At 33.5% G+C, this 27930-nt stretch overlaps 1 protein-coding gene across 1 annotated transcript; it reads right to left on the bottom strand.

The window, feature by feature from the left end:
* Nucleotides 1-1091: 1091 nt before the first annotated feature.
* Nucleotides 1092-12236, bottom strand: LOC143054705 (uncharacterized). Its single transcript, XM_076227723.1, has 3 exons — nucleotides 12138-12236; nucleotides 4767-4818; nucleotides 1092-1441 (listed from the first exon to the last, which is right to left on the bottom strand). Exons 1-3 carry the CDS (start codon nucleotides 12150-12152, stop codon nucleotides 1107-1109), a joined length of 402 nt encoding a protein of 133 aa, XP_076083838.1. The 5' UTR covers nucleotides 12153-12236; the 3' UTR covers nucleotides 1092-1106.
* Nucleotides 12237-27930: the final 15694 nt, after the last annotated feature.

Here is a 27930-nt window from a genome sequence, read left to right on the forward strand (position 1 = left end):
TCCCCTACCAGTTTAAAATTCATTGTATTGTAACAAAATTCTAACTTGATCTATAACTTGTCATAATGTAAACTATTTAACAAATATCAAGTCAATAAGTCCAAGGACCATTTATTAATCTGCGCTCAAGCATTAGACTGGAAAACAAATTAAACTTGATCTGTAACTTGTCATGATAAAACTATACACCAAATAGCCAATCAATATATTCAAGCATGGAGCAGATAAATGGAGGAATGTACCCATGGGACACAGATGATGCCCCTGCTTGCATATAACGTTAGAAAGGGATATAACTCAAGAACTGTAAAAGTGACGCTACCCAAATTTGTACTTGATCTGAGTTTTATGGTAATAAGCATTGTGCATAAGTTTCATAACATTTGGAGGCAAACTAAAGTTTAACTGAGAACAGACACATATATTTCAGGAATTTTTCCAATTGTAAAAGGGGCACAACTCTAAAACGGTAAAAGTGACGTCACCAAAATTAAAACTTGATCTGTGTTTTGTGGTAATAAGCATTGTGTATATAAAGTTTCATAACATTTGGTTAAGGCCAGCTAAGTAAGAGAACAGAAATCAATTTTGGGATGTACGCACGTACAGACGGACAAGGGTAAAACTTAATGCCCCCTTCACAACGGCTGGGGCATAAAAAGTGTGGAAAACTGATTTGCCAGACTGATCAATGGACAGGCAGACGAACAGAGTGCAACCTGAAGTTCCTTTTGACTCCGTCAGTAGGGTACTAATAAAGAGCTATGCAATGAGTACATTATAGTATATCCTTTTGAACTTGCTGTAAGAATCAAATATTATATGCAGAAGTTTTTTTTCTTTTTTTATCAGAAGTCAGTATAACGGCCCTGTAGAAAAAAAAATGCACAACAATATCTTAAGCCGGTTAAGGCATATAAAAATTGCCAAAAATATGACCATTAACATGATAAATGGACAATATCTCTGAATATCAGACTAGAATTTTGTTTAAATCATAAGAGAAACTACATTCACCAATCCCAACAATAGTGTTATTGAATTTGTATTACCGTTAAATTCGTTCAATAAGCCGCAGGTTTTTTCTATGTCTTTGTCTTTTCAAGTTATAAAGATTCTGAAGCTAATAGAGAGGTGGAAGATACCAGAGAGGAATTCAAATATAAATGAAAAGTTTTAATGTTGTAGATATTCTTACCTGGATCAATATAAATCCAGCTTCTAGTCTCAACATCAAGGCCACAGCGACCTTCTAGTAGGGAAATCCCATCGGTAGGATGTCTTCCTTCTGGGACGACATCACCAGCTAAGAGCTTGACAAGACTCGATTTTCCGACCGCGAACTGGCCTGTTACCATACAGCGCATGTCATAGGAAACATACGTTCCACTGCCAAGTAACCTGTTTAACATAGTGGACTTTGTCTGTTTGTGGATTGGATCTGTAATTATAACTTTTTCTATAAAAATATCATTAAGTCTAAGTTTAATAAAGATTTGTTAACCAATTTAAAAGTTTGTTTTCAATATTTTTCATTAACAAATCATTAAAAGTGTATGTCAAACATGGATTGATTGTTGTTTGTATAACGTCCAGTTATCTATAAGGTCACATGATCCCAAGTGTCTACGACTTACGGTTTCTGATTTAGAGTGGCCAACCGACTTTGTTTAATTTTCAAAGGGGCATAACCCAACCAAGGAGTCTTTGAATCTTTTCGGTTTACATAAATCAAAGTCACAGGGTGAGTTCTTGAACACATTTCACTCATCGGTTTTGGTCTTCCTATGACAGTTAAGGCATTTATTTACTAACAAGATTTTTTGGTTTGGGTTTTGGGCAGATAACTCTGGACTGACAAAATTTTGAGACTCACAGGGTGAGATCCAGATAGGTATTTGTGATAACATTATTAAGTATGAACCTGATTGTGATGTCTTACAGAGGGAAATTGTGTCAAAGTTTGGCAGCAGAATGTTAACAATAAGAAGAAATACAGTAAGGTATTTCCCTTTTGGAAAAGCATAGACCTTATCAATATTAACTTTTATAGTCAATTCTAATAATCAATGTTAATATATACTGGAATTATTCGGTGAAAACTCTTCAAACTATTGACAATTGACTTGTATTAACCTGACTTTGTATATGCACAATTGAATACAAGAAGTGGATGGAACCAGGTGTCAAGTGTGTCAAGCCTCAAACTAATATGACAGTAATCACAATAAGAGGAGGGAACCAGGTGTCAAGTGTGCCAAGCCTCAAACTAATATGACAGTAATCACAATTGAAAAGAAGAATAGAGGGAACCAGGTGTCAACTGTGTCAAGCCTCAAACTAATATGACAGTAATCACAATAAGAGGAGGGAACCAGGTGTCAAGTGTGCCAAGCCTCAAACTAATATGACAGTAATCACAATTGAAAAGAAGAATAGAGGGAACCAGGTGTCAACTGTGTCAAGCCTCAAACTAATATGACAGTAATCACAATAAGAGGAGGGAACCAGGTGTCAAGTGTGCCAAGCCTCAAACTTATATGACAGTAATCACAATTGAAAAGAAGAATAGAGGGAACCAGGTGTCAACTGTGTCAAGCCTCAAACTAATATGACAGTAATCACAATTGAATACAAGAAGAGGAGGGAACCAGGTGTCAAGTGTGTCAAGCCTCAAACTTATATGACAGTAATCACAATTGAAAAGAAGAATAGAGGGAACCAGGTGTCAACTGTGTCAAGCCTCAAACTAATATGACAGTAATCACAATTGAATACAAGAAGAGGAGGGAACCAGGTGTCAAGTGTGCCAAGCCTCAAACTTATATGACAGTAATCACAATTGAAAAGAAGAAAAGAGGGAACCAGGTGTCAACTGTGTCAAGCCTCAAACTTGTATGACAGTAGTCACAATTGAATACAAGAAGTGGAGGGAACCAGGTGTCAAGTGTTTCAAGCCTCAAACTTGTATGACAGAAGTCACAATTAAATATAAGAAGTGGAGGGAACCAGGTGTCAAGTGTGTCAAGCCTCAAACTTGTATGACAGAAGTCACAATTAAATATAAGAAGTGGAGGGAACCAGGTGTCAAGTGTGTCAAGCCTCAAACTTGTATGAAAGTAGTCACAATTGAATACAAGAAGTGGAGGGAACCAGGTGTCAAGTGTGTCAAGCCTCAAACTTGTATGACAGAAGTCACAATTAAATACAAGAAGTGGAGGGAACCAGGTGTCAAGTGTGTCAAGCCTCAAACTTGTCTGACAGTAGTCATACTTGAATACAAGAAGTGGAGGGAACCAGGTGTCAAGTGTGTCAAGCCTCAAACTTGTATGACAGTAGTCACAATTGAAAACAAGAAGTGGAGGGAACCAGGTGTCAAGTGTGTCAAGCCTCAAACTTATATGACAGTAATCACAATTGAATACAAGAAGTGGAGGGAACCAGGTGTCAAGTGTGTCAAGCCTCAAACTTGTATGGCAGTAATCATAATTTTACACAAGTGGAGGGAACCAGGTCTCAAGTGTGTCAAGCCTCAAACTAATATGACAGTAATCACAATTGAATACAAGAAGAGGAGGGAACCAGGTGGCAAGTATGTCAAGCCTCAAACTTGTATGGCAGTAATCATAATTTTACACAAGTGGAGGGAACCAGGTCTCAAGTGTGTCAAGCCTCAAACTAATATGACAGTAATCACAATTGAATACAAGAAGAGGAAGGAACCAGATGTCACGTGTGTCAAGCCTCAAACTTGTATGACAGTAATCACAATTGAATACAAGAAGTGGAGGGAACCAGGTGTCAACTGTGTCAACTGTGTCAAGCCTCAAACTTGTATGACAGTAATCACAATTGAATACAAGAAGTGGAAGGAACCAGGTGTCAAGTGTGTCAAGCCTCAAACTTGTATGACAGTAATCACAATTGAATGCAAGAAGTAAAGGGAACCAGGTGTCAAGTGTGTCAAGCCTCAAACTTGTATGGCAGTAATCATAATTTTACACAAGTCGAGGGAACCAGGTGTCAAGTGTGCCAAGCCTCAAACTTATATGACAGTAATCACAATTGAATACAAGAAGAGGAGGGAACCAGGTGTCAAGTGTGTCAAGCCTCAAACTTATATGACAGTAATCACAATTGAATACAAGCAGAGGAGGGAACCAGGTGTCAAGTGTGTCAAGCCTCAAACTTGTATGACAGTAATCACAATTGAATACAAGCAGAGGAGGGAACCAGGTGTCAAGTGTGTCAAGCCTCAAACTTGTATGGCAGTAATCATAATTTTACACAAGTGGAGGGAACCAGGTGTCAAGTGTGCGAAGCCTCAAACTTATATGACAGTAATCACAATTGAAAAGAAGAAGTAGAGGGAACCAGGTGTCAACTGTGTCAAGCCTCAAACTTGTATGGCAGTAATCAGAATGAGAATTTCTCGTTGCATTGAAAACCTGTTGGTGACCTTCTGCTGTTGTCTGCTCTATGGTCGGGTTGTTGTCTCTTTGGCACATTCCCCATTTCCATTCTCAATTTTATTATCCTATTACTCATAATAAGAAAGAAATTAACATTACAAAAAATGTTGACTTTTTTTTTTCAAGTAGTCATTGAACCATGAAAATGAGGTCAAGGACAATGGACAGACAGAAACTTTGTCACATAAGGCATCTATATACAAAGTAAGAAGTTAGCTAACGCTGCCGCCGCAAGATCACTATATCTATGTCGAGCTTTCTGTGACAAAAGTCGCAGGCTCCACAATAAATTACCTTCTATCCCTTGTCCAGCAGTCACACCTGAAGATTTCTCTGACATGACAGTCTAAAAAATGAGGAATATGCAATGTTAATATATCTTCTCTCATGTCACTAGTAAAACTATTAAATTTCTAAAATATTTACCCTGAAAAATAATATACAATAAAAATGTGTCACATTATAAACAGTCGAACCTCATTATGTCGTAGTTGAAGGTAACGGACCAAAGTATTCTACTTATCCGAGACCTGTTCAACTCATCTGATGTCGAGTGTGTTGTCATAAATTTGGAATGCATGAAATAAGTTATGAGATGTGTATAAAATAGATACTTTGAACAGTGTGCCTTTTTTTTGATATGACACTTGATGATTGTGTATTCAATCTCCATGTTTTTTGGTCTTTCATCATAATTAAACACACAAGTACAGACACAAATCATGTACAAATAAAATCAATAGTTTACACCAATACATACAAACGAATTTTCTGAGTCCAAGGACCAGAACAAACTCTGAACTTGATCTGTAACTTGTCATGGTACAACTATATACCAAATATCAAATCAATATCTTAAAGCAAGATAAAATAAAATGATTCGCTGAGCGCAGCCTGATACAACCGCGGAGGTCAAATCGTGAACAGCTTGGGCAAGTTTGGACAAGTTTGGACACAATATTCAAGGTTGATACTGTCTGAATTTGGATTGTGATCAAATTTTTGACATAACATAGGTTTCTGACACTAACAAATGTGGTTAAAGATCTTAAAAATTTAAAATGGGACATTTAATTTTCCTAGAATGGTCTGATATCCAAAATCAAACAACATGGTTCGATTCAGCATATAAAAAAAACACCAAAAATTTTATTTTAGTTGAAATTAAATTTTGTTTAATTTTGGACCCTTCAAACCTTAATATGTACTACTTTGAAAACAGGGCCCAAAATACAAAATCTCAATGCATAATAAGATTCAGCATATCATACAGCCGCAATAACTCAGTTTTTGATGAAATCAAACAAAGTTTAATTTCGGACCCTTTTGACCTCAATGTAGACCAATTTAAAAATGGGGCCCCAATATCCAAAATAGTAATACAAGGTTAGAACCCCAAAAAATTAAAGACTTTTAATTAATCCAATTGAAATTGGTTAAAAGAATGTCTTTATTTTCAATTAAAGATTTCCAGCTATTGTGCAATACTGTGCTATTGTGCAATATTATGCTATTGTGCAATACTGTGTGATTGAAGATTTCTTGCTATTACACAATACTGTGCAATTAAGGTGGTACCCAACACTTTAACTAAAATTAATTTGGCTCGTTTAATTTTCTTAAAATTTTTTTTGACAAAGTATTTACCTTGACCCTTTTACAAAAATATAAAAATTTCAAAAAATTTGAACCAACCATTTTATCAGAAAAATTACACTGGTTATATAGCAAATTGAAAAACACTTATTATGATCATTGAGAAGCTTGATATTCCTGTAACAACACAACGTAATTAAAACGTTTAGCTGATTTTACAGAGTTATCCCCCTGTAGTGTTAGGAACCACCTTAAAGATTTTTTGCTATTGCACAAAAATGTGCTATTGTGCAATACTATGCTATTTTGCAATTGAAGATTTCTTGCTACTGCGCAATACTCTGCTTTTGCGCAAAACTGTGCAATTAAAGATTTCTTGCTATTGCCCAATACTGTGCTATTGTACAATACTGTGCAATTGAAGATTTCTTGCTATTGCGCAATACTGTGATATTGTCCAATATAATGCTATTGCGCAATACTGTGCAATTGAAGATTTCTCCTTGTAAAAAGTTAAAGATTTTAAATTAATCCCATTAAAATTGGTTACAAGTTTGTCTTTATTTTCAATTGAAGTTTTCCTGCTATTGCACAATACTATGCTATTGTGCAATACTGTGCAATTAAAGATTTCTTGCTATTGCCCAAATACTATGCTATTGTACAATACTGTTCATTTGCGCAATACTGTGATATTGCCCAATACTGTGCTTTTGCGCAATGGAAGATTTCTTGCTATTGCGCAATACTGTGCTTTTTTGCAATATGGTGCTTTTGAAGATTTCTTCTTGAAAATTTTCAAAAAATTCAATTTTTTAAAAACTTAAAAAAAAGTATGAAACCCCAAACTCATTCCCAGCCTTCTCCTTGTGGTATGGAATCTTGTAGTACAATTTTATAGAAAGATCCATATACTAAAACACAAGTTATCATCCGGAAACTACAAAAATTCTTGCTTTTGGCCCCTAATTCTTAAACTGTTTGTACCATAACCCCAACAATCAATCCCAACCTTCCTTTTGTGGTATTGAACCTTCTGGTAAAATTTCATAGAGAATCATCAATTAAACTAAATTGATTGTCTGGAAACTTTGCAAACAATTCTACGAACAAGAATATTGTTGGCATAAATTACGAAGTACGTAATGCCGTTGGCTATTTCCAATCGCTGCAACATCTAATGCCTAGTTCACAATTACATTAAACATGTTAAATGTAAAAGCAGCATAATTAATACGTTAAAACTCCCTCGAAGACGGTTTTTCAAAATCACATACAGCTTTTCTATTCAGTACATAATTAGCGTAATAATTACAGCTAACAAAATATAGACTTGATACATTTATCAGAACGTCCTATAATGTGTGTTCAAAGTCCGTGTTGAACAATTTATAAATAACACATAGCTGAGTTCTAGATAGAGCAGATTTGTACCCCGAGAAAACATTGTCTACCGCGGCGAAGCTGAGTAACTAACAACCAAAAGATGAATAAGTTGGAATTTATATACATTTGTTTTTAAATATTCACATCTATGCACTGTCCTCACTATAATAATGGAACAAATCCAACGATAGGAAAAAAAAGTAGGGATAATATGCATCAAACTTTGAAATATTCTTTTTGTTTGGCTTTTGTCTATAATTTACATTTTTCCCACATCTCCTTTCGTGTCATATTAAACACACCATTTAAGTTTGCAAATGACCAGTACTATTTGGATCGAAGTATGTGTTCATGTTTGTGTTGTGTTCTTGTGCCATAGAAACATACATTTATATATTTTATATGCATGACTTCCTGCAACTATCGGGGGAATAAAAGTTTACTGTTGTGTTTTTTTTATGCACCCGCCGTTGTGGAGGGGGCAGCAAGTTTTACACTTCTCCGTCTTTCCGTCCGTCCGTCCGTCCCAAAATTGGTTTCCGTTCTCTAACTATAGTTTGCCTCAACCAAATGTTAGGAATCTTATACACTATGCTAATTACCACAAAACACAGATCTAGTTTAAATTTTGGTGGAGTCACTTTTACCGTTCTAGGGTTATGCCCAATAATAAATTGAACAAGAATGTGTCCTCAGTACACGAATGCCCCACTCGCACTATCATTTTCTATGTTCAGCGGACCATGAAATTGGGGTAAAATCTCTAATTTGGCATTAAAATTAGAAAGATCATATCATAGGGAACATGTGTACCAAGTTTGAAGTTGATTGGACTTCGACTTCATCAAAAACTACCTCGACCAAAAACTTTAACCTGAAGCGGGACAGACGGACGAACGAACGAACGGAGGAATGAATGAACGAACGGACGCACAGACCAGAAATATAATGCCCCTCTACTATCGTAGGTGGGGCATAAAAATTGCTACATTTTTCGTTTCCGTTCTCTAAGTTTAGTTTGCCTCAACCAAATGTAAATAAACATATACACAATGCTTATAACAATTAAACTAAGATCAAGTACAAATTTGGGTAGCGTCACTTTAATGTTTTTTAGTTACGTCACTTTAGAACTTTATATGCAAGCGGGGGCATCGTCTGTGTCCCATGGACCCATTTCCCCATTTATTTACTATTGTTTGTCTTCTGGCCGTTTTCCGTCCCCCCCCCCACCCCCATTGCATTGTCAGTATGATTTCGGCTTATAAGTTTGCAATTCCCGTTGCGTGGTATATTTCGCCTCCCTCATTCTGAAACAGCAAAATTGTGGTCGGAAATTTGAACATTGAATGTATATCGTCATTCGGAGAATCTATTTTAATGACAGATATTCTATTGTTTCTGTTAAATATGTTTATAAACATTTGTAAATCTTTTAAAGTGTCACTTGACACTGTGTTTAATCATTCCAGAAATCATGAAGTTATAAATACATAGGATCTCGTATAATAACTGAAAATCAAAAATAGGCAATCAATTCTTTTTTCAAACAGGATAATATGCTTAATTGCGCATTTGAATAGCCAAACAAATTATAATGAAGAAGTCGTTGTCCTTACAATTCTGCTGATATAGCCTTGACGTTGCGTAATTCCTTTGGCGACGTCATGATTTTTTCCCCTCTTTTCCTGTCAGCAACACACTTATAACTAGAGGCTCTAAAGAGCCTGTGTCGCTCACCTTGGTCTATGTGCATATTAAACAAAGGACACAAATGGATTCATGACAAAATTGTATTTTGGTGATGGTAATGTGTTTGAAGTTCTTACTTTACTGAACGATTTTGCTTCTTACAATTATATCTATAATGAACTTTGCCCATTAGTAACAGAGAACCATATTTGGTAAAAATTTACATAAATTTAGCAAATTAATGAAAATTGTTAAAAATTGACTATAAAGGGCAATAACTCCTTAAGGGGTCAATTGACCATTTAGGTCATGTTGACTTATTTGTAGATCTTACTTTGCTGAACATTATTGCTGTTTACAGTTTATCGCTATCTATAATAGTATTCAAGATAACCAAAAACGGCAAAATTTCTTTAAAAATTACCAATTGGAGGGCAGCAACCCAACAACCAGTTGTCCAATTCATCTGAAAAAATCAGGGCAGATAGATATTGACTTGATTAACAATTTAACTTCTTGTCAGATTTGCTCTAGATGCTTTGGTTTCATAGTTATAAGCCAAAAACTGCATTTTACCCCTATGTTCTATTTTTAGCCGTGGCGGCCATCTTGGTTGAATGGCCAGGTCATCGGACACATTTTTCAAACTAGATACCCCAAAGATGATTGTGGCCTAGTAGTTTCAGTGGAGATTTTGTAAAAGATTACTTAGATTTATGAAAAATGGTTAAAGATTGACTATAAAGGGCAATAACTCCTAAAGGGGTCAACTGACCATTTTGGTCATGTTGACTTATTTGTAGATCTTACTTTGCTGAACATTATTGCTGTTTACAATTTATCTCTATCTATAATAATATTCAAGATAATAACCAAAAACAGCAAAATTTCCTCAAAATTACCAATTCAGGGGCAGCAACCCAACAACCGATTGACCGATTCATCTGAAAATTTCAGGGCAGATAGATCTTGACCTGATGAACATTTTTATCCCTTGTCAGATTTCCTCTAGATGCTTTGGTTTTTGAGTTATAAGCCAAAAACTGCATTTTACCCCTATGTTCTATTTTTAGCGGTGGCGGCCATCTTGGTTGGTTGACCAGGTCATGCCACACATTTTTTAAACTAGATACCCCAAAGATGATTGTGGCCAAGTTTGGATTAATTTGGCCCAGTAGTTTCAGAGGAGAAGATTTTTGTAAAAGATTACTTTAATTTACGAAAAATGGTTAAAAATTGACTATAAAGGGCAATAACTCCTAAACAGGTCAACTGACCATTTTGGTCATGTTGACTTATTTGTAAATCTTACTTTGCTGAACATTATTGCTGTTTACAGTTTATCTCTATCTATAATAACATTCAAGATAATAACCAAAAACAGCAAAATTTCCTTAAAATTACCATTTCAGGGGCAGCAACCCAACAACAGAATGTCCAATTCATCTGAAAATTTCAGGGCAGATAGACCTTGACCTGATGAACAATTTCACCCCATGTCAGATTTGCTCTAAATGCTTTGGTTTTTGAGTTATAAGCCAAAAACTGCATTTTACCCCTATGTTCTATTTTTAGCCATGGCGGCCATCTTGGTTGGTTGGGTGGGGCACCAGACACATTTTTTAAACTAGATACCCCAATGATGATTATGGCCAAGTTTGGTTAAATTTGACCCAGTAGTTTCCGAGGAGAAGATTTTTCTAAAAGATTACTAAGATTTACGAAAAATGGTTAAAAATTGACTTTAAAGGGCAATAACTCCTAAAGTGGTCAACTGACCATTTTGATCATGTTGACTTATTTGTAGATCTTACTTTGCTGAACATTATTGCTGTTTACAGTTTATCTCTATCTATAATAATATTCAAGATAATAACCAAAAACAGCAAAATTTCCTTAAAATTACCATTTCAGGGGCAGCAACCCAACAACGAAATGTCCGATTCAACTGAAAATTTCAGGGCAGATAGATCTTGACCTGTTGAACAATATTACCCCATGTCAGATTTGCTCTAAATGCTTTGGTTTTTGAGTTATAAGCCAAAAACTGCATTTTACCCCTATGTTCTATTTTTAGCCATGGCGGCCATCTTGGTTGGTTGGCCGGGTCACCGGACACATTTTTTAAACTAGATATCCCAATAATGATTGTGGCCAAGTTTGGTTAAATTTGGCCCAGTAGTTTCAGAGGAGAAGATTTTTGTAAAAGTTAACGCAGGACGACGACGACAGACGACGACGACGGACGACGCCGGACGCCGGACGCCAAGTGATGAGAAAAGCTCACTTGGCCCTTTGGGCCAGGTGAGCAAAAAAGGGAGTTCGGTAACCCCCTGAAAATAATATATCAAAAGAAAGAAAAATAATACCTTAAAAACATTTGATTTTTATAGAAAAATCGTAGGATTGATTTAAACTCCAGAATAACTAAAGTTTGACATTTCTTATTTTTGGTTTGAATTTGACGTTATGTCTATATACTTTATGTTGTTTCCTAACAATTTTCAAATGTCTGGAACTCGGAAATTAGATCGGTGATTAACTTAAATTTTTCGATTTTTCATTTTCTTTTTATAAGTTCTACGTGTATACAATTTCTTTTAAAAATCGCCAGACAAGCCATTTACGTACCTGTAACCTTAAATGTGGATTTAGTGCCTCAAATATATGATGTCCAATCAAAATGGTGATAACAAATAAATTACATTAGAATTTTAAATTGTTTGTTCAAAACTAATTTTTTAAGATTTCTCTCCTGATGAATCTTGGATTCGTGGCATTGATTTCTATATTTTATATTTCTTTATATTTGATCACTTATTTTCTACTTGATTCATTCTACATGTTCTAAGTGTAAACATTTGTTCCTCTATATCACTATATGTACCAGGCCTCGACAATAACGCTTGTCCGATACCTGTTCACATATCTTACAATTAGTAAGACCAGTAGGAGCTGTAAACATTTGTTACTCTATATCACTATATGTACCTGTAAGTATTCCATCACTGCTTTATACTGTCCCCTTTTGATTGTTGCTGCCAGATCATATGGAGTCTCACCCTGAAATACAGACAAATCTTTATATTGCTTTCATCTGATACAAAGAAGGCTTCTGTAACACATATCTTACAATTAGTAAGACCAGTAGCAGATGAGTGGTGATTTATTTTATCTTAACAGATGCTAACCATATATATATATATATATAGATTATTTTTCACAATTTTGTGAAGACTTTAAATAGGCTTTTAACTCTTTTTTGTCCTATAATTTTCTTTGCAGTTTGAAGATTGGTAAATGCATCCTTATGTCTACATGAGGGTGTGGAGGACCTTGGGGTCTTCATTTTTAACTATCTTTTCTAATTTTTTGGACACATTATTGACAGTTCTTTATATTTTTAACACCCCAATATTGTTCTCTATTTTTTATATTTCTGCACCATATTCTTTTCTATTCATTAATTATTTATCCATTTCTCTCCGTTTTCATGATTTTCATTTTTTTCTTCTTCAATTCATGATTTTCTAATCTGTAAACCCATTCATACCCTCCTGTATCTGTATACCCCATCTACACCCTCCTATATCTGTATACCCCTCCAATCCCTCCTATATCTGTATACCACATCCACACCCTCCTATATCTGTATAGCCCATCCACACCCTCCTATATCTGTATAGCCCATCCACACCCTCCTATATCTGTATAGCCCATCCACACCCTCCTATATCTGTATAGCCCATCCACAACCTCCTATATCTGTATACCCCATCCACATCCTCCTATATCTGTATACCCCATCCACTCTCTCTTATTTACACTAGTAGCCAGAATAAAGTCTGAAACGGTCATTTTGGTCTGATCAAGTCTTGATCGACTTAATTTACCGCTAGAGAAAAACGTTGAGAATTTTCAGACTTTAAGACACTGTTCAGATATGTTGTGTCAAGTCTGTTCAGTCATGTCAAGTTAATCAAGATGGAAGGCTCTAGCGTTAAATCAAGTCTGTTAAGACTGTTTTGGACAAATTAAGACCAATCATAAAAAGTAACGTTCAAAACTTTCAGATCGAGTTAAGATTAGTGTGTCAGAATGATATTAGGAGTTACGCCCCTTCATGTGGATGATAAATTGTATTATAAATGCTAGAATAAAAAACGTGTATTATTTTGAATTATTAAACATAAAATCATTTGTTGACTTTTTATTTCTGTTGGTCTTTGTTTAAGGGATTAGAGAATTAATAATATATATTTATATACATACAGTTTTGTTACTTTGTTTTGTTGTAGAAATAAATTATTCCCCAATAATGGTGTTTCTGATTTTATTTAGTTTTTTTATTTTCTGGTGTTAATTTATGCATTTAATTATTCTTTGAAAAAAGTAATTGCAAATTTTAAACGGAACACTAACAAAAGAGTGACAACAACATCTTATAAATTTTATACGTCCAAATCACGTTTCTGGATTTCATTTCATTAGGAACGATCCGAACGCAAAATACAAATATTTTATATGTCAGATAAATTATATCGTTAATTTCGTTATCCTCTTAAGGCCGCATCAGGGAACCTGGATGTCTCCATTTGAACTAAGCTTCTGAAACTGCTTTTAGGCCGTGAAGTGAGAGTGTCAAAACTATAAATAACATACCATCGGAAAGAGAAGGATGTTGATGTTACAGAATTGAGAGCATGATCGGCTATAAATATGAATGATAGAGAAAATGGAAAAAAATAAAGAATAGAGAATAATAAGGTGCTTGAATATAAAGAATGGTATAATATAGACAAAAAGTATAAAGAATAGAAAAAAACGGCCTAAACATTAAAGAATACAGAAATGAAGGACCCCCTCCAGATCCTCATAGATTAAAACAAAATAACCTAATTTTAAGTTCAGCATCGAGTATATGTCTTAAAACATCTGTTTGTAAATGCGCGTATCCTTTCTTTCATTTGAATAAAAAACTTATTTAATATAAAATATGTATTTATTTGTTTATTCAGATTGCACTATTATAAATAATTCTTCTTCGTCTTCTCCCTCTAAACTGTAAAAGTAAAGTATGTATGCTTTAATATTTGGTCTATAAAGATTAAGTTTGATGGCACGTGCCAATAATCCAAAGGTAATAAAATCAACGATCCATAAAATAACGTGCCAATAACAATGGCTATTTCACAGTTATATCATACGTTCACCCTTCATGGTATCATACCTGTACCTCCGTATGTGTAGTATAAGGTTCTAAATCATTTTTTGATAGCTTCTTTCTAACACTATTGACGACATTGTTAAAACTACATGCACATATCACAAAACTGCAAATTTAGTATAGTTAAAAAGATATACAATATTGAATTGCATTTTTTTCTATCAAAAATTACAGAGGGGGGCGTACACCCTCTACGCCCCCTCTGAATCTGCCACTGGATATCTAGTTGTTTCACTGAAAAAGAATGAATTTGCGCAAGACTTCTTATTTTGCATGCTTTATTGTAAAAACTGCAGCATTCATTTGCGCCAAATAAAACAACCATTTCATGTCAAACTGCCCTCATTAATATTATTGATAAATGGCTACATGAAATGAATAATGGAAATATCAATTTGGCCGTTCTCTTAGATTTTAAGAAAGCTTTCGATGGTGTTGATCATGAAATTCTATGTAAAAAACTTCTAATTTATGGCTTCCATGAAGATACTGTTGTTTTTTAAAATCATATTTGAGTGAATCCATATAAATAATCAGTTTTCTGATGAAAAATTTATAAATTTTGGTGTTCCACAGGGCTCAATACTTGGTCCCATTTTGTTTGTTTTGTTCATAAATGACCTTCCATTACACATCAAAAACTGCCATACAGACTTGTATGCTGATGACACAACTATGCATACATCAGGAAAGACTATTGGTGATATGCAATTAAAAGTACAAGATGATCTCCAATGTGTCGAAAAATGGTGTCATGAAAATAGCATGTTCATAAATTCGGATAAGACAAAATGTATAATTATAAGTACAAGACAAAGGCTGCCTTTAAATCAAGCAGAACCAGTTCTAACTATTGAGAATAATATTCTTCAAAAACCATCAATTGAAAAATTTTTAGGTGTTAGAATTGACTCTAATCTGTCCTGGACAGGCCATATTAATTACTTATGTTCATCATTTCATCTAGACTTTTTTTACTCTCTAAAATCAAGAAATTTCTAAATATTGATCTAAGAAAATTATTTTATAATGGTTATATTCTCCCACTGATAGATTATTGTTGTATTATTTGGAGTGGTTGTGCTAACAATGAGCTAGTTAGAATAATAAAATTGCAGAAAAGGGCTGCAAGACTTATTTTAGATGCTGATCCACTTTCATCATCAGCTCCACTGTTTAAACAGATTGGATGGATGACAGTAGAGAACAGAATATCATACCACAAATCAGTTTTGATGCATAAATGTCTTAAGAATGAAGCCCCTGTATATCTCACTGAAAAATTTAAAGAAATGCCAGAAATAAACCAATTTCACATCCTAAATTTTATGGTAATATTGTACTTAAAGCGAGGAAATCACTATGTGATCCTTGTAAACTCATCGAACCTTTAAACAAACTTATAAGTAAGGGTTATCGTACCAATATTGTAATAAGATCTCTGAATATAGTTCACATTGGCACTAATATTGATATTGTCATTAGCAAATTAAAACATAACTAAATTTCATTATCTTTTGAGGCGAGATGTATAGAGACACAGACACGTTAACTTTTATTTCTATAGAAGTCGCTCTTCACTATACTACTACCTGTCGATACATTTATTTTTGGCATTGCACAAGTCATGTCTTCTTTGACTATTAATGACGTTAAAATACTAAATCCCTGTGATGTGTTTTAGTCGATTTTAGTCTCTGATGCATGATTTTTTATTATTAATTGGTTTTGGCTTTTAACTAGCTGTCAGTAACTGCGAGTACTCTCAAATCGTATTTTCTTGTTAATTCGACCTGTTGATACTGTTTATAATGCTTTTTTGTCATTTTTTATTTATACGGATCTTGTCTGTACACCAGCTTTGATTATTTGTAATATCTTCACTTATTCTTACAACATTTGTATAAACTTCAAGATTATAAAAAAACCGGTTTTTTTCTAAAGTGAACATTGATTGGTTAAATATTTCTCAGTCATGTCCTGTTTTTGAATTTGTTTGTTAGCTTTTTGGTCATGAATGTTTGTCTCTAATATTTAATTAACTGTGCATTTGTATTCAGATATTGCAGATCAAATTTATTCGTTCATTGTTTAATCATACGTTTTTTGATTGAGTTAAGTCTGCCAATTGATATTTTATCGTATGTTTTTCTTTGTTGTGATGTTATGCTATTGTTTCAGAAAAAGGGAGAAGGTTTGGATCCATTAAAACGTTTAATCCCGCTGCAAATGTTTGCACCTGTCCTAAGTCAGGAATCTGATGTACAGTAGTTGTCGTTTGTTTATGTAATATATACGTGTTTCTCGTTTCTCGTTTTGTTTATATAGATTAGACCGTTGGTTTTCCCGTTTGAATGGTTTTACACTAGTAATTTTGGGGCCCTTTATAGCTTGTTGTTCGGTGTGAGCTAAGGCTCCGTGTTGAAGGCCGTACTTTAACCTATAATGGTTTACTTTTTAAATTGTTATTTGTATGGAGAGTTGTCTCATTGGCACTCACACCACATCTTCCTATATCTACCAAAAACGTTTGAGAAATGCCTCTTGCAAAAATTTACAAGTTCCAAAAGCCAAAACAGAGCTTTATAAGAAATCTTTTATATATTCAGGATCTATTTTATGGAATAACTTACCAATATCCCTGAAAAAATCAACCTCAAGTACAAGCTCATTCAAAAAAGATTTAAAAAATTACTTGATGGAACATTAAGAAGCTGTGCGTTTTTTATTTGCATAATAATTTTCACACACTTACTCAAACTTATGATATTGTTGATGCCAATACTATACATGTCATATATGAATCTGTAACTTTTACTTGTTTTGAAAATTGTATATTTCATAACAATTTTTTATTTCATTATTCATGTATGTGTGTCTGTTTGATATTTTGTAATTGTTTGTTATATTTCATTGTATTTCACGAGGGCCTCAGGGAAGATTAGCTTTATAGCTAACTGTGTAACCCTCTTTAAATAAAGAATTATTATTATATTATTATTATTTAATTGCGCAAATATTATAGACTTGCTTTCATATGCTTGTTCTTAGTGCACTGAGGAGGTCCTTTCCGGTATTGAAAGGTACAAGCAAAGGGCCTCCTTAGTGCACTTATAACAAAATAGTGCACTTAGGACCTGATGGAATGACATGACATAAAAATGGAGACTTTCTTAAAGTACTACTTAGTTTCAAATTTTATAATCATATCTTTAGTAATTATAAAGTTATTTAACAGTTGAAGTCAGTATTCTAATGTAACATGTACGTGTAAATAGGTAAATCGCTTTGAGGTAAATATGACACAACTAATAAAATTGAGAATGGAAATGGGGAATGTGTCAAGTTCCATTTATTGGCGCAATTCATATTATAAACAAGAGTGCACACGCTGAAATGTCTCGTCTTCTATAGTATACTAATCATTGATATTATGTTGATAGTCTTAAGTATAAAGCTAAGCTTTATTACAACTGTCACATAAACTTAACATTAACCAAGATAACTAAACAAAGACCAATGAACCTTGAAAATTAGGTCAAGGTCAGATGAACCATGCCAGGCAGACAAGTACAGCTAACAATGCTTCTATACAACATATATAGTTGACCCATTACTGATAGTTTAAAGAAAAATAGACCAAAACACAAAAACTTAACACTGTGCAATGAACCGTGAAAATGAGGTCACGGTCAAATAAAAGCTGCGAGACTGACATAAAGATCATAAAATATTTCCATACACCAAATATAGTTGACCTATGGCATATAGTATTAGATAAAAAGACCAAAACTCAAAAACTTACCTTTGACCACTGAACCATGAAAATGAGGTCAAGGTCACATGACATCTGCTCGCTAGACATTTATAGCTTACAATCATTCCATACAACAAATATAGTAGACCTATTGCATATAGTATGAGAAAAACAGACCAAAACACACAAATTTAACTATAACCACTGAACCATGAAAATGAGGTCAAGGTCAGATGACACCTGCCAGTTGGACATGTACAGCTTACAGTCCTTCCATAGACTGAATATGCTAGCCCTATTGCTTATAGTATCTGAAATATGGACTTGACCACCAAAACTTAACCTTGTTCACTGATCCATGAAATGAGGTCGAGGTCAAGTGAAAACTGTCTGACAGACACGAGGACCTTGCAAGGTACACACATATCAAATATAGTTATCCTATTACTTATAATAAGAGAGAATTCAACATTACAAAAAATTTGAACTTTTTTTTCAAGTAGTCACTGAACCATGAAAATGAGGTCAAGGTTATTGGACATGTGACTGACGGAAACTTCGTAACATGAAGCATCTATATACAAAGTATGAAGCATCCAGGTCTTCCACCTTCTAAAATATAAAACTTTTAAGAAGTGAGCTAACACCGCCGCCGCCGTAGCCGCCGCCGGATCACTATCCCTATGTCAGGCTTTCTGCAACAAAAGTTGCAGGCTCGACAAAAACAAGAACTATCTTTAAAAAAGATATCCGATGTATTTAAATTTTAGTATATGTTTAAAACTATCATTTCGATAACCTTCAGAAGCACAATGACTTAATGATGCAGGACCTCTTTAATTAAATCTCCATCTGAATATAATTACAAGAAGGCGATTGCAGTGCACTGAAAACCTGCATAGTTTGACTCAATTTGTCCTTGGTGGCAACGCCCGTTCGGGAGTGAGTGAGTGAGTGACTGCCTTCATTTTGTGAACAACAATGCTGTAACTATCTAAAAATCATTGAATTACCAACAAAAGAACGTTACACGTTACAAATTGTTTTGTGACTATTCCAATTATATTTAAATAAGTGATTTACCATTTACCCCAGGTCTTATATATAGATTCGGGAAAAGGCGAATTACCCACCTGAAACTTTTGTTTCAAATTGAAGGCTGGAAACAAGCATATAATTTAAATTTGTTTTGGTTTGAATTAAATTAAATTAACTATATAAAAAAGAAGATGTGGTATGATTGCAAATAAGACAACTCGCCACAAGAGAACAAAATGACACACAAATTAACAACTATAGGTCACGATACGGGCCTTCAACAATGAGCAAAGACCATACCGCATAGTCAGCTATAAAAGACACCGAATTTACAATGTAAAACAATTCAAACGAGGCAGGAACATATATTTACATACAAACATAATGTGGCGTAGTTTTTTTTTATTTTGCAAAAATTTGCTTAAAATATATTGATAGTTCGTGAATCTTTTACAAAAATGTTAAGTGGATATTGTTAAGTTTTTAACATATCTTTTTTCACAGAACTTTTGCATGAAAACTTGGATTACAATACAAGTCCTTCATGTTTATATATATATCATGTATATGAAAAATATTTGTATCAGTAATACTGTTATACTGCTTACTGGATGTTTTTTGTTTTGTGTACACAATTGTCAATTGTTACTTTTTTTATTACAGGTTCAAGATGACAATGATGAGAACAATAGTGCAAAAGATAAGCCTTACATGTACATTGCAATTCCTGACTGCAGGATCTATGAACAGTTGGTAATCCACAAGCTTTACAAGTGTCAAAATTCCTCTTTTTCAACACATATTTTAATGTCATCAAGAAAACATGGACAACAATGTGTTCAGGGCAACATAACTTTTTGAAATGGAATAAAGTTAACTTCCCAACCAGACATTCCACAGTGTGATCATGAAGATGTCAAACAGCATGTTAAAAATGATTGAAAATACTAGTAAGACTCAGCTTGAAGGTGAAAGGAGGACCCAGTTATTGACACCCATCTGTTCTTGCCTGTTTTTTCTGGACAGAAAGAAAACTCTCCATTAATAGAATGCAGAAAGTGAAAGATATGGCTAATTGACTGTGAAAATGTAAAATTAACGTTAACGGAACCTACAAATGGAAACATGTGTAAAGCAAAAATCTCATGTAATCTATAAAGTAATTCAACATCTTGTAGCAGCCTCGTAGAGATTGTTCCACAGCTGTAAAGGATAATCAAAGATGAACAGTTCTAATTTTCAACATGAACACAGACATGTCAGACAGAGATTAATCTAAACAAGTACAATTTGATTAAAAAGAATTTATGCACATATACATGTACGTTGTACAATGTTGTACCTGTATCGTGGAAAAATTACATGTGCAGTTGATTACGAACAGAAGATCAACATAAAAGGGCTAAATGTTAAAGATATCTGTAAATTTACATTATGTTCATAAGAACAGAAGTATCAACATTTGAACAGTAACTTCATCCATTAATTTTTTGTCAAGCGTGTGTATCAAAACATTAATTTAATTAAATATTTCTTTTTATGCACTACTTTCATTACTATTTCGTGAGTAATTAGGCCAGTTTGATTTCAGATTTTTATGAAAGTTCTTGGGTCTTTCATCATGTTTATCACAATTTTTATAAGTTACTATACCGCTTTCAACAATGAGTAAAACTCTTTATCATTTGCATTTATACATACAATTACATTTGTACATGAGTTATGCTACCTTTAATACACAAATAAACAAATAATGACAGACAGCAACGAAATAAGAACAACATAAGCTTTAGCTTGAGCATGTCGAGAGACTCAGGCACATAAAATGTGACATAGTAAATATAAAAAAGAAGATGTGGTATGATTGCCAATCAGACAATAGTAATCATGTTTTTGAGAGTTTTTCTGTGACATTAACATATACATGTATCAGAATAAGAAAGGGCATAAGATATCATGTACATGTATGGGTACATACAAAATTAAAAAAATGTGGTTTCATTGCTAATGAGACAACTCTCCCCAACATGGGCAAGCAACTAACATGACTAAATGACGTAAAAGTCAAAAACTAAAGGTCAGTGTAAAGCAAATTTCATACAACATAGTCATTTAGCTGAAATGCTCGTCTTGAAAATTGTACTGTCTTTAACAATTGAGGGTGTTGCAGTGCAAAATTCAATAAAAAAGAAACCAGAAAAAAAATTCAACCCTGAGAAATCCTTAGAAAATTATGTAAATAATGACAAATGAAACACATGAAACATGCAGTGGTGAATACAGGTTCAAAGTTTGAGATGCAGACTGTTCAATAGAAGGTGGTACCTTGTACTTTTAATTCTAATGTTACGGAAAGTTTCATGTACATTCAACAGCTAAATTTAGGATTTTTATATTCTTACAATATATTTAAAAGAATCTACTACATGTATAAGGTAAAGAGTGTCGGTCAACATGAGTGACTAGCTTTTATTAGTATACATGCATGACATGTAGACATCAATGAATACCAGCAATTGACAAGTTCAAACTCTGTAAACAATGCAGAAAAAAAAAAGACAAAAATATATCAATAGCTCAATCAAACTTGATTGGTGTAAAACACACGAAACATGCACAAGGACTCATAAAGAAATATTTAAAGAAGATAAACATATATAAAAGCAACAATTTGATACTAAACATGAATCCCAGTAAAAGTTAAACTTGTACAAGTATGTTCCATTAGATGATTAGACTGTATTTGGATAAAAAACATACTTTCAGTCCTGTTAAATATACAGATACATGTAATCATAAAGTATTGCCATTTCCATTATCAAAATAAGACACAGATGAGACTTCTATCATTGTCTTCGCTTATTTATTTTTCTTCCGTAAAGTTCCATTACACATATATTGCCTATTGTAAACCACTCAAACTTTATACATGTACAGTACTGTAAATTCAGAAATAATTGAATGCGAATAATGTGACTAGGTAAATATCGCAATAATAAGAACTTGCATTCTTAAACATTTTTAACTGAAACATACACATTTATGAGGAATTATTTAAAATCACAATAAATAAACATTTTTTAGTAAAATTGAGAATGGAATTTAGGGAACACCCTCCGATACCTGTATACCCCATCCACACCCTCCTATATCAGTATACCTCATCCACACCCTCCGATATCTGTTTACCCCATCCACATCCTCCAATATTTATATACCCCATCCACACCCTCCTATATCTGTATACCCCATCCACACCCTCCTATAGCTGTATATCCCATGTACACCCTTCTATATCTGTATACCTCATCCACACCTTCCTATATCTGTATACCCTATGTACACCCTCCTATATCTGTAAACCCCATCCACACCCTCCTATATATGTATACCCCATCCACACCCTCCTATATCTGTATACCCTATCCACACCCTCCTATATCTGTATACCCCATCCACATCCTCCTATATCTGTATACCCCATGCAGTGCTCTAGCTAGAATTCAAAAGGGGCAGGGTGCCAGGAGAGGGCAGGGCACTTTTTTATGATAGGAGAAGGCACTGCTCATTTTTTTTTCTACGTCCCTGCGTGTATCACGAGTTCACATATTTTTTTACTGTATATATTGTTAATAAAGATGCATTTATAAAGTTGTTGTTTTGATTATTTATTCTATAAAATTTGCATAAGAAAAGTCATTCATACTATATCATGTTCAGTGTTCTCCCCAGAAATTTTGGATAGCATCACATTTTGCGTAAAAAAAAATAACTGTATTTTTTTTAATGTCATTTGTCGCATCGCGTCAATGCTCTTTTTCCTTTATATGTTTTAGTTTATATTGTTATATATTCATAACTGAGAATACAATTAAACTATAACCACAAAAACAGTTGTTTCAGTTTATGTTTTCTTTATTCATTTATAGTTACAGAATTATTTTTTTCCTCTTGTGCCAAATAAAAATAAATATGTGGTTTCAGTTACCCAACAATAAGTCAAATGAATGAATGGTTCATTATAGTGCAAGCTGTATATATACAAAACTAAATATCTAGTACACAAAATTAACTATTTTTTATATTATATTAAGTAAAGATAAAGTAGCAAAAGTAGCAAAAAAAATCAATTTAAAAACTTTTTTTGTTTTGTTTATGAAATTCATTGTTTCATGGCACTCAATCAATTAGTCCCAGTTGATTCTTATCTTTACATCAAAATGATATGTATTTTTAACAAAGTTATCTAACAAATACTAAGTCTGTTAATGCGTAGTTTTCTCTCTTGGTATATTTTTTCGATCTGTTGTCATTATCGTGAAAATGCGGATTTTTGTCATATCTGGTCCGGTTCTGATCCGTAGTTTTCCCAAAAATGTGCAATGGCGGCCGTGGAAAAATTTACGAAAATGAGTCCGAGAATAAACATTGTTTGACAAGAGATTGTGAATGAATAAGACGCTTTTAATGCATTAAATAGATTAAACATAAACTTAAGCCAATTGTGATAACTTTTGAAAGTATTTAACTTATTTTAGCTCTAAACCAAAATTCTCGCTCTCGGAAGAGAAAGAAAGTAATTTTTGGAGAGTTGCACAAATAAACGACCTTTTATTAAAAAAATAAAAATCGTTCCAATCTTTGCAAATTTCGTAATACAAAACGTAATTTCGAATTGTTTTGTGATTGCATTTTTCCATGTCGAAATTGGTGATTGCAGACACGTGCCTTGGTATTAGTCATGTCATAAGTGTCAGCTTGGGATATTCGCATCCAAACAGTTATCACCCTGAGGGCAATTTACACCTAGCTATTTAATCTCTTAATTGCCTGTATTGTCCGACTTAAAGGGATTACAATTAAAGGTGATATAATGTTTATGATCATAATCGATAATAGATGAAATTTCAAAATTTAGGACAAGTAAAATAGCATCTTCAAAATAATTATAGCGTCGCGGGAATAATTATAGCGTCGCAGGAATTATTATAGCATCACGGTAAAAACATATAGCGTCGCGGTACCGCGACGCTAAAACGGCCTGGGGAGAACACTGCATGTTCATAATACATGGCAATACACATTCATACTATTAAAACCAAAAGAGGCAAAATAAACTTACTATTCTCCCCACCCCCTTTGCTTCCAAAAGAAAGAACATAAACTAAACATCTCATAGTTTACCATACATGTACATGACAGAGTAGTTGTATTTCAAAATGTCATCTAGAGCTTGGCCCTCAAAACCTGTTTTTATTATTCGTGTATAAGAATATATTATTTAGTATAGCTTCATCAAGTTGATTTATGATGAGAGTATTACTACACACTTCCATTTTAGTAACATGACAGGTTGAACATCATTCAAACAAATTTCTTTATTGAGAATAAATAAAACATGGATTGCCAAAAGTATGATTATCAAAAATAAATTGCAATATATTTTTTTTTGTATGTTCAAAGACAGTTAATATCCTTAAGGTAACATTCTTATATAATTTTGTATTCAATTGGTTATTTTTTCCTATTTTTAGTGCTAGATAATATTTTAGGGGCACAATTTTGTAATAAGCATTTTCAGGGGAAATAACTCCAAAATTAATTTCCATGTTTACATCTGCTTGTCGCTCACAAGTTGAGATGCACGATGTTTCTGTGTCAGAAGGCATAGTTTTATTTTGATTACTTCAATTCAATTCTAAATTCATGAAAGTCTTCATTCGCACACACTTTCATTGTGACTTGAAGATCGAAAGAAAATGCCGACACATTCATCATATTTATGACAAAAAGGTACATTGTCTTAATTAAATTACCTAGTAATTAACACCTTTAATTGAAGTCTTATCCACAATAATTGATTGTAATAACATGATAAACCTCATTACCTGGGGGCAATCACCAGGTGTCATATTTGTAATTCAACTTCTGATAAGAAATCGATGAAACAAAGGCAATTTTACCAAAACGGCACAAGGTTTTTTTTGGAAAACGGCGTCAGGGCAGAAGGGCGCGACTGAGGGCACACAGGGCGCGGCTGAGGGCACCCAGGGCGCTGCGCCCTTCTATTTTGGGCTAACAAGACCACTGCCATGTACACCTAGATCTGTATATATTTTTTTTTTACAGCATTTCATAGTTTTTAGTGATTGTTCAAATAAGAAAATAAATAAATTATAACAAGATGACATTTATCTCTAGACAGATTTGTAGAAATTTCCATAGGATCATCTCTTTCAAATTATTGCATTTAATAATTTCCTACTGCCAACAATATGAAATGATTAAGCATTTTTTCCCCCTTATTAAATCCATATAAATATTGTCTAGTAGTGTTTAAGTTTGTTTCACCCATCTTAAAGATTATCTGTCATTGCCCACCTCACATCTGTTTAAATATATAAACACATGGTGAACAAATGTCAATGCATTGCTTAGACTGTTTTGATATTATCACATAACTTTGTTATAATTGTCATGACAACAGACAGGTGTAAGTTTTGTTTGACAGTTTGTTTGTTTACACAGACTTTAATTACAGCAAACTTCTTAAGTTCAATTCAAATAATCATATGACTTTTAACTATAGCCTTTAAATAGAATCCAACCATATCTTATACATCATTTTAGTGATTCATTACTTAATAGTTGAACACTGGTCATATACTATAAAATATTACCTTACGTGTTGTAATCAAGGGACTGGCACCTCCTTGTTCTACCAGACATCTTGTGATCTGTAGATAGCCCCACTCAGCAGCACAATGTAAAGCTGTTTCTCCATCGCTCTATAATATAACCAAATAACATGTAACTATAATGTACAATACTTTGTTATCAATATCAATAATATACAACATATCCTACAACTGACATTAAAACTTATCTGATAAACTGGACAATGTTGTGTAATAAATATAAACAAAATATATATCACATGAATCAGTGGTCAAAACTGAATAAAATGACCAGTCACACTTGTATTTATATTCTACATAAACAAAAAATAAACATGTTTTGTTGTGAAATGTCAAGACTTCCATAAAACCTGATATTTAAAAAAAAATTTTTTTTCAAGAAATGTGTAAAATAATTATATCAATGGATTCAGTAGAACAAAACCAGTACAAGAGGCTGTCACAACGACAGCAAACCGGATTTATTAACATTTATTTGTGTCCTGGCAATATCACAAGAACCATTCATCAGTAACGTTTTTTCATGGTTTTCTACGGTTTAAAATGGAATTTAGAATTAAATTAAAAGAAATGACTGTAATATATTTTCTGAAAATCGTCAATATCAAATTTGACCTCCATTTTGTCATCAGTATCAACATATTAAAATTTGAAAAGCTTAGATTGAATGGTTCATGAGTAAATGCAACAACCTGAATGGAAACGCCATTTTACGATCTTTCAAGAACCATAACTCCTGAACGGTAAAAGTCAAAATCGTCATTATTGAACTTGACCTCTATTTTGTCATCAGTAACAACATATTAAAATTTCAAAAGCTTTGGTTGAATGGTTCATGAGCAAATGCACGGACACGACGGGAAAAACCATTTTTCAATCTTTCAAGAACCATAACTCCTGAACGGTAAAAGTCAAAATCGTCATTATTGAACTTGACCTCCATTTTGTCATCAGTAACAGCATATTAAAATTTCGGAAGCTTTGGTAGAACAGTTCATGCATAAATGCACGGACACGACTGGAAACTCCATTTTTCAATCTTTCAAGAACCATAACTCCTGAACGGTAAAAGTCAAATTCGTCATTATTGAACTTGACCTCCATTCTTTCATTAGTAACAACATATTAAAATTTGGGAAGCTTTGGGAGAACAGTTCATGCGTAAATGCACGGACAACTCCATTTTCCAATCTTTCAAGAACCATAACTCCTGAACGGTAAAAGTCAAAATCGCCATTATTGAACTTGACCTTCATTTAGTTGTCAGTAACAACATATTAAAATTTTAAAAGCTTTGGTTGAACGGTTCATGAGTTAATGCACGGACAACATTTGATTGCCGCCCGCCCGCCCGCCCGCCGTACATCCCCAAATCAATAACCGACATTTTTGTCACAAAAATCCGGTTAAAAATGAGACCCCACTTTATATGATTCTTACAAATGTTTGTTCATTAAAACTGTCAAATTAACAACAGGAATTAGTGAAGATTCAGTATAATTGATCATTTTAATAAAATATTTTTTTTTAAGAAACATGAAAAGGAGTAATATTTTCTGATTCAGAACAATAATACGAGTAAAATGAGACCCCACTTGATATAATTATTACAAACATTTGTTCATTAAACCTGTCTAATTAACAACATGATTTAGTGTAGATTAATAGTAATGTGATCAGACTAAGTAGATAACATACATCTGTGATGTCGATCTTACATCCTCTATCAATGAGGAGACGACAGATCTCCAGGTGTCCTCCACTGGCAGCCAACATTAATGCTGTCCATCCTATATCCTGGAATAATACAACTGACATCAAAACTTGTCTGATAAACTGGACAATGTTGTGTAATAAATATAAACAAAATATATATCACATGAATCAGTGGTCAAAACTGAATAAAATGACCAGTCACACTTGTATTTATATTCTACAAAAACAACAAATAAACATGTTTTGTTGTGAAATGTCAAAACTTCCATTAAACCTGATATCTTAAAAAAATATTTTTTTCAAGAAATGTGTAAAATAATTATATCAATGGATTCAGTCAGAGGAGGT

Source organism: Mytilus galloprovincialis, chromosome 12 (assembly GCF_965363235.1).
Source record: "Mytilus galloprovincialis chromosome 12, xbMytGall1.hap1.1, whole genome shotgun sequence".
NCBI classification, from domain to species: domain Eukaryota; kingdom Metazoa; phylum Mollusca; class Bivalvia; order Mytilida; family Mytilidae; genus Mytilus; species Mytilus galloprovincialis.

Excerpts from the sequence above, each read along its gene's own strand:
- LOC143054705 (XM_076227723.1), bottom strand. Across the intron at positions 1,442-4,766 it reads TGCTGGACAAGGGATAGAAG|ATCCAATCCACAAACAGACA; the intron begins GTAATTTATTGT and ends TTATAATTACAG.